Raw genomic sequence first — 13,257 nt, 5'->3', positions numbered from 1 at the left:
GAAATTTCAAGGAGTTCCTGCCTTAAAAACAGGAGCTAACCACAGTTATTTTGTGTTCTTTGCTACATTGGTTTCTATTAACCCATTTATTCTATCAGAAGAATTTTTATTCATTAAGATAGAAGAAATACACATAAGTATATATATATATATATATATATATATACACACACACACACACACACACACACACACACACACACACACACATATATAGGACGTTTATTTTCTGTATTCATCCATAGCGCTGAAGCTTAACCCTTTAGCATTCAGTTTATTCTGTCAGATGTTATGCCTATTTATTCACATTATTTCGAATTAATTGTGGATTATCTTGTAGCTTTGAGATTTTCACAATGTAATTACTTATTCTTAGAAGGACATTGTGGACTGGTTTAAGCATAAAACACATCAAATATTTTGGCTGGATATGGCCGAAAACTAAAGGGTTAAGGAAATGAATTTTGAAATGCATAGGTATCTGCTCACATGATTTCCGTGTGTCTGGATCCTGTATATTCTGTTTAGTAGTCTGGAATAGACTAGAAAACACACACACTACCTAGTTTGAAGTGCTGCACTGATGGTCCCTTTTCAGGGTCTCTGACACTAGTGAGAAGAAATTCTCAGAGACTTTATCAATGTATTTTCACTAGTGTAGAATCCACTAGAAATTAAGAGCTAGTTCAAAAATGAGGGGGGGGGATATCTTGAATAGGGTGAATGGGGTTAGTATACTAGTTAAATTTTGATCCTCTTAAAACTCTAGAAATTGGAGCTGAATGCAAGCCCAATGGATTTTTATAGTTATGTTAATTTAAAAATTTATAAGTATGCTCCTGGTATTATCTTTTCCCATGCAAAATTTTCTCATTTTAATGCTTTTTAATTATTACTTAAACCATTCTCTGCATGCCTCAAAATACATTTTCTCATGTATGAGCAAGTTGAGTGAACACAAATGTTCTGTTGTATATTTTAGGGGACTTGTAGTTTTTTTGGGGTTTTTTTTTTTTCTCTTGCCTCTACTAAATAGGAGATGCAGTGGCTAAATTGTTGTCCTGGTGATAATGAATCATAGTCATCCAAATGATACCACATTGAATTGCACTTCTGACAAAGACATTTTTTTGATTACCAGATGCTTAAGATCATGTGATTACTGTAAAATACTTGCTCCAGCATTTGTTTCATCTACCTTATCTACTCCCATAGCAGCAATCACAGTGGCTTTACCATACTTCATTACTTTTGTTTTGTCTGGGGATGAAGTGTGTAGCTTATTTCAAATAGAAAGAAAATGTAAGTATCAGAGGGCTGACGGCACAATATGTAATGAGGATATATTTTCTACTTGCCACCAGTATTTGACTAAGTATTATCTGAAAGGCACAAAATGTCACAGTGAACAATAACTTATATTCTAATGTTAAGAAATGTATACTAAAAAGCTACAACACTTTTGAATTGCATGTAGTAGGTGTTTAGTGAACTTGGTGTTTTACTACTATGATTGTTTTGAAGGGGAAAGGTCTACATATATATTTATATATGCATAAGAAACTGATGAGTGAAAATTTTTGTGACTTAGTTTTCATTGTATATTGTCTAGAAAATAGTCTAATATTTTAAGAGGTGTGAGTTTGATTCTCATTCATACAAATGCCCATTTTTTTCCATCATGGATTTATATGCCCAGATATTAGACCATATTCTATTGTCAATATACAGTGAAAACTTAATTAAATTTACAATATATATATATATATCTACACACACACGCGTGCACGCACATACATCTACGAAATTACATACGTTGATAAATCTTTATTAGGATTACGTGCACACACACACACCACATTAAATAAATATAAACTCTGGCGGATAAAAAGGGTGCAGTATGTTTGCTATGATTAACTGCTTGCCTTCTATACAAAGACTCGAGTGTCTAGACTACTCTGTTCCCCAAACTGCAACATATGCATAGTAGTAAAATGTTCTTCGGGCTAGCAGCATGTGAGGAAATGTCTCTTGCTGATAAGAAATGCACGAAAATATATAGAATACTGATCTCTGATTGGTTCGTAAAAATTAATTTATTTCACCTGTGAAGTAAAGCCGGATGCTCAAGACCACATCATATTCACTTTGATACAAAATGAAATTGCACAGCATAATCACTACAAATGTATGCTGTAGTGGTTTAAATGTTGAGGTTTCTATCATAAAATGTATATTTTCGAAGTTGAAATCTGCTCTTAAGAAAACTGACTCGTCTGTCACCAGATTTAAATCGTTAGGAAGAAATTAGAACCTCAGTCGTGCAGCCACTGGCTGAATATTTTTCATACACACACACATGCATATTTGCTTGCATGCGCAGGCACGCACAACAGCAATGAACATGTCAGTGTTAACTAAGAGCATGGTCATTTAGATTGTTGTTTTAGCCCCAGGTTGGTAATTACTGAGCAGACTTGATCGAAGAATTCCAGGTGTGGTCATTGATGTGCTTGTATATCTAGAACTACATTCTTGAATGTGTCCTTTCATTTTTTTTTTTTTTTTTTTTTTAAGATGCTAGGCTCTGAGCAAAGAGATATGCAACTGTTAATTTTAGCAGGTCAAGTAGTCACTTAGATTTGCATTGGCTCACATGATTTCAAGTGTCTTAGTCCTGTGTATGCTGTTTGACAGAGCCCATCCCTCTTAGCAGTACAGTACCATAACTAAGGAAAGGGAAGCAGTAACTACTGTATACTGTTGTATTTTATTTTGTCAGTTGATTAATATTGACACAAGGAACATTTAAAATGACAGAATAGTCACCATGCACATCTGATGCACTTTTTTTTTCTTTTTTCTTATTGCGTTCTCACTTTATGCTGTTTATAAATATAGCATTACCATCTTTAAACATTTATAGTATTCAGTTAAGATGGCTGACACCACATGTTTGTGATTCAAAAAGTGTCCATGCTTACTTATAAGTCATAACAAGGTGTGCCTAGGTTCACTGGTGATTTTGAGGGGGTAGATTTCTCACATCGACATAAGGCCTCAAATTTGCAAGAGGTGGGCATGTAATAGCTTGCATATTATTAATCCCAGAGAGATGTTGTCGATGTCAGCAGAATTTGAATTCGTTAGTAAATTGTACTGTCATTAGAACTTAAGACAAAATTCTTTTGCAGTATTTGTTCCAGCACTCTATACTGAGTTCAAATCTTGTCAGTCAGCTTTAGCTTTTAGTCTTTTTGGGATCACAAACACAAGAATACCTGTTTATGGTGGTGCATTAGCAGAGTTGTAAAAGAGTTGTCGCGTGACATCTTCATGATTTTAATATTCACATAAGTCAAACGGAATACGTTGAGGCAGATTTTTTATGGTTGAATGTTCTACCTGTTGCACCTGCTTCCAAGTCGGGTAATATTTCTCTATAGTTAGACATATTTTTATGGAATATTGGAAATGGACACCACTTGTCTGATGGTGACGCTCATTTACGACTATCTCTCACACTAACCCTACAATATTGTTTTAAAAATTAACAGCTACCTCATCAAAATCTAATAGCTACAAGATAATGCATGATTAGTTCAAAACAATGTGGATGAAAAAGCATTAATTTTGGCAGAATAATGTGAACACTAAAGGGTTAAATGGACCCCTGTCTTTTATTTTATTGACCTTAGAAGGATGAAAGTTGACATGTGCAGGATTTATATTCAACCTATCTTGGGTGAAAGGCAAAAGTCAACCGCAGAATGTAAAGTAACTTAAAGTAATGGTATTCATTTGTTCAGCATCTTTCCAAGTCTATCCTCCCACTGTATAATACTAAACACATATATATAAGACAGTAGCAAGCAACACCGGCATCTGTTATCTTTGTGTTGTTGGCAGTTGCCACAAAGTATTACCGTTGCAATGACAACACCACTACATTAGTCATTCAATGAGGATCTTTATGCTAGAAACAAATGACTACTTCGACATGTTTTACACACACACACACGCATACAAAGACGTGTGCATATCTATAGCTTTATGAAGTATATTGACTAAGGCGGGCATAATAAATAGTTCGAAATTACATTGTATCTAATGTCAGCTAAGAAACATAATCTTGTTTTAAGCCAGGACACTTTTTTTCTCTATCAAATAAAATTCTCTAAGTTAGTTTTAGTTGTTATAATAATGTATAGAATTTCAGTAAAATTACTTTAATTATTAGTTTGACAATGGTCATGACAAGTGGGACACACAGGCAAATTGAAGTAGTGTTTGAGACATAGATACTAAACAAACAGATTCAGGTTACTTTGCCATCCCTGGAATGTCAATGCTGTATATAAACTTAGGTACAGGTAATGCTTCCTTTAAGCTGTCCAACCACACAGTGACTCTATTGGTGCCATGCATGTGAAAATGTTGCTGTTCATTTTAATTTGTATGCACTTGATAAGCTACAGAAATAGTTAAATGTTTTGTAGTAGCTTTGAATTTAAAATATTATAGCTCAAAGCATCAAAAATTCTGCTTTGTGGTCGGTTAAAATTAGAAGGAACCCTGGGTATAAGATTACAGACCATTATTTAGACAAAAGCAGAATGCTATCAACACCCCCACACCCATATCCACAGGTATCAAATTTGTAGAGATGAAAAACAGTGGTTCTAAGGACACAATATTAGCAAGTAGTAAAGATCCAGTTTACAATTTGTTTGCAAAATATGTTATTGTAATCATGACATCTCTTATAGACTCCAAATTGAAATTATCCATGTGTTGAATGCCATCTGCTTATTGGTCCATTTGGATTGTATTTCTATCTTCTTTTGATCTTATTTTCTGCTTTATTCATCGAGGTTGGGACAATTATTAGCATGCTGGACAAAATGCTTAGTAAACATTTCTTTCCAGCTTTACATTCTGAATTCAAATTCCACTGAGGTTGACTTTGCTCCTCTTCTCTTTCATGGTTGATCAAATAAATATCAGTGGAGCACTGAAGTGGATGTAATTGACTACCTTCCCCTCCCCCCAAATTGTCCTTATAGTAGAAAGAATTATTCAAGGCTGTCCAGTTTTCTATTAGTCATTTGTATTTCTTGTTTGAAGTCATCTTAGTTTTTTTGTTGTTTTTTTTTTTTCAACAAAACTTTTTGATTTTTATAAATAGTAATTGCATTGTTTCTGGATAGTTACAAGCTATTTCTGTCAGCTTTCTAATCTCATTGATAACCTAATTTTCTATGTCTCTCTTTAGAAATAACAATCAAATAAGTTTTTAAAAATTAAGACATGAACATTAGCATGTGTAGAGCCAAGTGCTATGAGAATACTAACAATTACTTCACAGCTTTGGCAGTGGTGGTCACCATTGGCGAAACTTCAAAGTAACATGTCCATTTAACCATTCCATGCACCCTAACTCTCACACATTTGTGTGTGTATACCTATCAAAAGATATATGGGACATGTACATATGCCTTAAATTTTTCCTAGTGGGTTGCACAATACATTGACAGACCATCCATAACTAACTTTGAAAGTTTTATTGAAGTGATTCATTCATGAACTAATTTTAACTATTTAAATCATAATAGAACAAAACACTAGTGTTTTGTTCATTGGCTGAAATTCTACTTTCACACAAGATCTGACTATTGATGCTTCAATTTCTCTTATGCTAAAACCAGGATTAGAGTGTATGAGTTGCTTAACGAAGATAAGCTATTTGCCAATTATGAATCAGCTACATATCACTCAGAAACATTTTCAGTTACTGCTTGACCACTTTTCCCAAGACAAGAGCTTTGAACTGACAGTCAGTTTGAAGACTAAAGTGATTGTCCAGGAAAAGAATAGCTCACTAACACCACATTTATCATGACTATTACAGGCCACCCTCAGCAATCAGCTTTTTCTAAATGCCCAAAATAAGCCATATGTATTTTTATTGGTTTCAGTCAATAGCTTTAGTCTCCATTTCAGTCCCACTGCATGGCACCTTTGGTAAGTGTCTTCTACAGCACCAGCCCAACTAGAGCCTTAGGAGTAGTTTTGGTAGACAAAGAAGCCTGTTTGTGTGTATGTTTGTCTCCTTGTCTTGACATCATGTGATTGCTGTAAATGAATGTCATTCATTTCCTACAGTCTGTGAAAACCGGTAAGGGCTGGTGGCATTCAGACATAGAAAATCTTGTTTGTACTAACCACAATACTTCATTCTGGGTATTTATATTGACTGAGTTAACTCTTGGCATAAAGGAGTACAAATCAAGTAAGCATTTTACACTTGTATACACACTCATACACAATTATACAGATAAAATATCTGGAATACAGATGGGAGTGAGTAGAGATATCTGCTCTATAAAAATTTAATGAAGTGGATGCTAGCAAGTCAAGAAATTTTTATGAAATTTACATCCTTAATGATGAAAGTAATCATTTTCTAAATGACTGATTCTGATTAGAAAAGAAATTTCTTAGTCATTCTTATATCAATTGCCACTCTCTGTTCATTGACTAAAAAAAGCTATATTCACTCTATAGTGGTAGTCTTTCAACAATGGTTTCTTGAAGTCTGATAAGGTTGAAACATGTCTAAAGATATCACTATATTGCTAAAGATTAAATTTACTACTGTATTCCATATTAAATTAAAATTTCAAAACTCTCCTCCCCTCCCCTTCCCTCTCTCTCATACTTAGCCTAGGCATGGCTATGTGGTCAAGAAGTATTTTGCTTTCTCACCACATAGTTTTGTGGTAATTTCTATTGTATGGCACCTTGGGCAAATGCCCTCTACTCTAGGCTCAATAGACTATAAATGGAATTTGGTTGACAGAAATTATGGAAACTTGTGTGTGTGTGTAAACATGTCAGTATTTAAGAACTGTAACTTAGTAGTTCCACAAATAGGACTGATAGAATAAGAAGCAGACTTAAAAGTACTGGAGTCAGTATGATTGACTGAACCCTTGATTCCTTTAGACAATTGTTCTCGCCAAGAGCATAATTTTTAACAAAATTTCTTGAGTCTCTGTCATTGCTGTAGAAGGGATTGAACTCTTAATGTAATCTGTAGTGCTGCTATCATTGTGTTATCTGTTTTAGCTCAGTAATTTTATAGAAGGTAGAATTTCTTGCACCATAGTGAATAAAGAAGTCTAACACTTAAGTCATTTATTTGTGCATTAGATTAAAAATCAATTCCATCATCCATCATTTTGCATCTATTTTCCATCCTGGCAAGTGTCATGCAGTTCAAGGTTTTAATCGGAGGACTATACCTCATTTGGGCTTTCTTGTTTTGGCACAGTTTCTACAATTACTTCCCTTATCACAAATTACTTTACAAAGTGCACTGGGTACATTTTATCCTGCTACTAGAGGGGCTGTCATGGCCTCAGCAAGACTGGGTTATCTCAACTCTATATATCTGCTCAATTTATCAATCATTTTCCTGATTGTACTGGGTGCATTTTATCATGGGACTAATGAGATTCCCTTTTGCATATATCATCTGGATCTTTAAATTTTTCCTTAAAATGCCATATAAATTGCAGTGTTTTTATAATTAGAAATTTACAATTAGGTGGTCTTGTAAATTCTTATGACAAATAACTACATTTAAGGTTTAAAAAAAACAAAAAAACTTCTTACCCAGGTAAGCAGCTTGATAAATTAGTTTAATCTACATTTCATTTATATTAGTTTTCAGCCAGGGCTTAGTATAAACTAAAAAAAACTACGAGAATTGGCTGACAAATTCAATTCATGAGCTGACTCTGAAGGAGTGATGCCAGAGCTGTGAAATCTTGCATGCATTAATTACTAACTGCTCTTATTAATAACTGCAATGTTTCTTTCCAGATAACTGACATCTGGCTATTCAAAGACTTCAAAAGTAACTAGTAGTGACTTGATATGATGAGTGGGTGACGTTATTGGGATATGTGTTAGAAGTTCTCTTTCCAAGTTTGGATAAACCCTACTTCATTTTGATATATAATAGTATATTTTATTCTTACAAACTCTAATATTTGTTGCCTGTTTATATCACACTAGTTTACTCTTGAAAATGCAAGCCATATCTCTAGAAATGGCAGAATTTGAATCAAAGGAGAGAAAAAAGACAAGAGTTGCTTTAGAAAGAGACCTGTTTAAAATATACAAATACATACATACAACTTGGACATAAAATAATAATAATGATGATGATCAAACATATTTATATATTCCTTTTCTCCATGTGAAAGTGTATAGCTTGGTAGTCAGAATGTTCAGTCATGAGTTCAATTCCTGAACTAGGTGAAGTGGGGGTACATTGTGTCCCTGAGCAAGACACTTCATTTCATATGATGCTAATTCAGCATTCTCTGCTCCTATCTCTCACATTCTGGATGGTCCACTGGGTTGTGGGTAAAAGTCTAAGAAGGTCTTTGTCAGCTCTCAACTTGTGTATGGTACAAGTTACCAAGTCATATTTGCTTGCATGTGACAATTGGCAATACTTTCTCCATATGATTATATAAGCTGACTGATATTTAGAAGATGGTGAATGTATTGTTCTGTCAGATGAACTTGTTTGTATTAACAGCTATAATCTGAAATGGTGTCAGTTTTGTCAGCTTGTTAAACTCTTATCCAGCTACCATCCTCTTAGTGCTATAAGCATCATCTCCACTAAATCTTATTTCATTATCCTATCCTATTAAACAGTATTGTTGAAAATAGATTCTCTCTAACATTAAAAGTAGGGTTCTCTAATTTGTTAACCCTTTTGAAACCAATCTGCCTGAAACCACCCAGTTATATGATGCAAGCTCCCTGATTTAAAGTAATTTAAATTAAAATCTTCCATCAAAATTTCATGCTAATTTATATTCCAAATACCAGCTTAATAGTGTCAGTTGTCTTAATAAATACTTCATTTTCAAAATTAAAACCAAGGCAGTGCATTTTCACATTAATATAGTAACTAAAGGGTTAAATCTAATTACAAGCACCTTTCTTCTATAGGCACAAGGCCTGAAACTTTGTGGGAGGGGATAGCCAATTACATCGACCCCAATACTCAACTGGTACTTATTTTATCGACCCCGAAAAGATGAAAAGCAAAGCCAACCTTGGCAGCATTTGCTCTCAAAACGTAAAGACAGACAAAATGCCGCTGAGCATTTCACTTGGTGTGCTAACAATTCTGCCAGTTTGCCACCTTAATAATAATGATAATGATAGGTTACATATTGTTGTCCTGCCATTCACCAGATGCTTTGAAATTTCATTAATTTTGGAAACCTAATAAATTTATTTCCACTGACCAAGACCATTTTTCTCCCTCTAAACCATTTACTTATTGTATTTCATTATTTTGTTCAGGATGGCTGAAACTGAAGAGTCTTGTGTACCAAAGGAGGGAGAAAAGGAAGAGGAAGATGATGAACCAGCTTTGAATTACCAACCTCCTGCAGAAAAGACAATTAATGAGATTCTAAAAGCAGATGAGGATGATGACAGTTTAGTAAGGTATAAGCAGAAATTGCTTGGTAGTGCTGCTGGTAGTACCAACATCATACTCTGTAAGTAATCTGGCTTAATTATTTAGCTCTTTCTTTGTAATACCATTCACTTTGTAAATGGTTGTGTTTTATAAATGAAGTCACCCTTTCTAAGTAAGGGTAGAAGCAATTTCATTACTGCCCTGGGATAGAGCACCAAGTTGACGGATCTGTTGTGTTCAACTAAATTCCTTAAAGATTTGGTTTTGTAACTTTTACATTGGTGCAGGCATGATATGTGGTTAAGAATTTTGCTTTACACCCACACGGTTTCAGTTTCAGTCCCACTGATTGGCACTTGAGTGCGTCTTTTGTTGTAGTTACAGGCTAATCAATATCTTGTGATTCAATTTGTAAATGCAGACTATCTATTCATGACCAAGTTTTATTGCTTGTATCTTTTTCAAAAGACGGAAACATCAGTGTATAATATCTATGTACATGCATTATCTACATAAATATTGGTGAGTCATCATAACCCATTCGATCATGAAAGTATCATTGATGAAAGAATTTGTGTTTTTGGTAGGTCATCCCATTCTTCTCTAAGCTATATTCATAGGAGTAGCACTTCAAGCTAATAAATACTAATTTAAGCCAATGAGAGAGGCTACTTGTGACCACTCAAAATAGTAAGTCAATCCTCATCATTTAATGTCCGTTTTCCATGCTGGCATGGGTTGGACAGTTTAACTAGTCCAGCATACAAGTCGCATGGTTACAACTCTGCTGGAATGCCTTACATCAGATGTCATCTTCTCTGTGAGTGTTCACCTAGACTCAAAAATATTGCTCATTAACATTGACTTCAGATTTTGGCACAAGGCCAGCAAGTTGGGGGGGGGGGGGCAAGTTAATTACATTGGCTCCAATATTCAACTGGTACTCATTTTATCAACCTCTAAAAGGATGAAAGGCAAAGTCAGTCTCAGTGAATTTTGAACTGAGAACATAAAGGCAAATGAAATCCCACAAAGCATTTTGCCCAGTATGTGCCATGCAGTGGGACGAAACCCAGAACCATGTGGTTGGGAAGCAAGCTTCTTACCACACAGCCACGCCTATACTTTTTTCTTCCTTGTTACTTGGGATCTACCTTCAAGGCTGCTAGTTTTTATCCTATTTTCAGAAACTGGATTGCTTCAATATACAGCAGTATCTGTTTTATGGTAACAATTCTGCCAATTCAACACCTTAGATGCTCATTAATACAGGGTGCGGCAGAAATACTTCCCGTATTTTAAACTTTCACCTATGTGTTGCTAATGAACTTATGCAAGTGCCAATAATATTTTCATTTAGCTAATGAACAAAAACTGTAACCCTTTGTTTAAACAACAGTAAAATTAATTTTTCATAAATGTTGTTTCTTTCTCCTTTTGCCAACCTTTTCAAATGTGGGCGGTATTTCTGCCGCACCCTGTATTATAATAGTGAGTTGTTCCTGAGAGATGTGTTGTTTGTACTTAAACAGACTGTACTATCTAAAAATTAAATAGCAGTCTGCTGACCATTGATACAACACAGAATTATGCATCTTTTCTGAACCAAACTAGAGATCTTTAAGCTGTTCTGTTGATTGTGGTACAATGTAACGATTTACTGATACTTTTAAACTTTATTCTAGCTGTTGTTTTATCCCAAGCCAGTCCACATTGAATGCATGATTCAAAAAGGTTCCCATAGGTGGCAGTTTATCTAACCATAAAACAGATACTGTTGTATACTGAAGCAATCCAGTTTCTGAAAATAGGATCAAAACTAGCAGCTTTGAAGGTAGATCCCAAGTAACAAGGAAGAAAAAAGTATAGGCATAGCTGTGTGATAAAAAGCTTGCTTCCCAACCACATGGTTTTGGGTTTCATCCCACTGCATGGCACTTTTGGCATATGATTCTACTACATCCTCAGGCTGACCAAAGCCTTGTGAGTATATCTGGTAGATGGAAACTGAAAGAAGCCCATTGTATGTGTGTAGGGTGCAGTGAATAGACTGTCGTCTAAATTATGCAAAACTGAAAATAACATTGACATCTCAAAATTACATAAAAATATCTTGAAATACTAAAGAGTAAATTTATTCAATAAAATCGCCATTGGTTTAACTAAGACTTCCAGACAACTTTGGAATCTCCTGCAACTCTTCTGGATGGTCTCCTTGTTTAAGTTGGTTAATGCTGCCGTAATCTTTGCCTTCAGTTCATCTTTGGTGTTACAAGGAGTTTTGTTGGTCTCACGCTCAACTGCACCACACACATAATAAAGGGGGTTGCAGTGTTGGGAGTTAGGGGTGATGTGATCTCAGAAATTGTCTGACAGCCATGACTGGGTTCTCCTGCCTGTGTGACATGGTGTAGAGTCTGTTGCCAGACAGTCTTCTAGCAGTCACTGTCTTGACCCAGGGCAGCACAACCTCCTCCAGGCACTTGATGTAGGCCTCCCATGCTGAGTCTGAGGCCTTGTATGAAAGCATGATGTCACCATCACTAGTGATCAGTCCAAACATTATGATGTTGACTGGATGTTTGATTTTTATCGCTCTCAGTACATGTCCTCAAATTGACGCCCAAACACTCTGAAATGTTTATATTGGAGCTTCTGGTGTGAATGCCAAGCACTGTGGCATGTCGTTTCCAAATTTCTGGCAGACTGAATTGTCATGGTGCTGTTTTTCTCACAGACAGTGCCCAACTGAGACAAGCAATGTGCATGCGCAAACTTTAAAGTATAAAATGGCAACAATTTACCCATCGCACCCGGTATATATACACACACAAACATACACATATGTACACACATACACACACACACACACACACATATATATATATATATAAAAAATGTCTTAGTCTCCCACCACCATCTGACAACTGGTGTTGGTGTGTTTACATCCCTGTAACTTTGCAGTTTGTCTAAAGTGACCTATAGAGTAAATATCAGGATTTTAAAGAAAAGAAAATACTGGGCTTGAGAGTCATTCAGCTAAGAAGATTCTTCAAGCCGGTGCCTTAGCATGATTGCAGTCTAATGACTGGAACAAATGAAAGATAAAAGATACACACTTTTCGTTTTTGTGAAGCTGATTTTTGCACAAATGTTTGAAGGCATTTTATTGCTTTTAAGTGTAGGTATTTTGACGTTGTAAAGGTTATGATATTGCTATTGTTGATGCTATTAATAATTACTCTATAGTATTTTGTAATTGATATTAGATACAGTTGTAAGGCAGCAAGCTGCCAGGATAGTTAGTGCACCAGGCAGAACGCTTGGAAGTATTTTGTCTGCTTTTACATTGTATGTTGAAATTCTGCAGAGGTTGGCTTTGCCTTTCAGTCTTTCAGGGTTGATATAGTAAGGACCTGTTGAGCACTGGGGTCAATGTAATTGATTTACCTTTTCCTCTGAAATTGCTAGCCTTGTGCCAAAATTTAAAACCAATATCAGATACAGTTGTTTGTTACTTTTTATCTTTGTTAGTTCTTTGAATTTTTGGCTGTGCGGCTATAGGTGGAGTGACACTGATTGAAAGGTTTGCTTCCCAACCACATAGTTTTGGGTTCTGTCCCACTGGACAAGTGCCTTCTATCATAGCCTTGGGTCAACGAAAAGCCTTGAGTGGATTTGGGAAATTGAAACTGAAAGTAGCTCATCTACTATAATAATACTCTTGTGTTTTTCTC

At 35.3% G+C, this 13,257-nt stretch overlaps 1 protein-coding gene across 2 annotated transcripts in view; it reads left to right on the top strand.

The window, feature by feature from the left end:
* The window catches only part of LOC106882546 (rho GDP-dissociation inhibitor 1), a 35,149-nt gene that overhangs the window by 10,596 nt on the left and 11,296 nt on the right, over nt 1-13,257 (top strand). For both annotated transcript variants that reach the window (XM_014933263.2, XM_014933262.2), the window contains exon 2: nt 9,400-9,599. In XM_014933263.2, the coding sequence (XP_014788749.1) occupies nt 9,401-9,599 (199 nt within the window). In that variant the 5' untranslated portion in view covers nt 9,400. The remainder of the gene's footprint in view (nt 1-9,399; nt 9,600-13,257) is intronic.

Source organism: Octopus bimaculoides, chromosome 5 (assembly GCF_001194135.2).
Source record: "Octopus bimaculoides isolate UCB-OBI-ISO-001 chromosome 5, ASM119413v2, whole genome shotgun sequence".
NCBI classification, from domain to species: Eukaryota; Metazoa; Mollusca; class Cephalopoda; order Octopoda; family Octopodidae; genus Octopus; species Octopus bimaculoides.
Note: the sequence above shows the minus strand (reverse complement) of the source record. Positions and strands in the feature narration are given on the sequence as shown.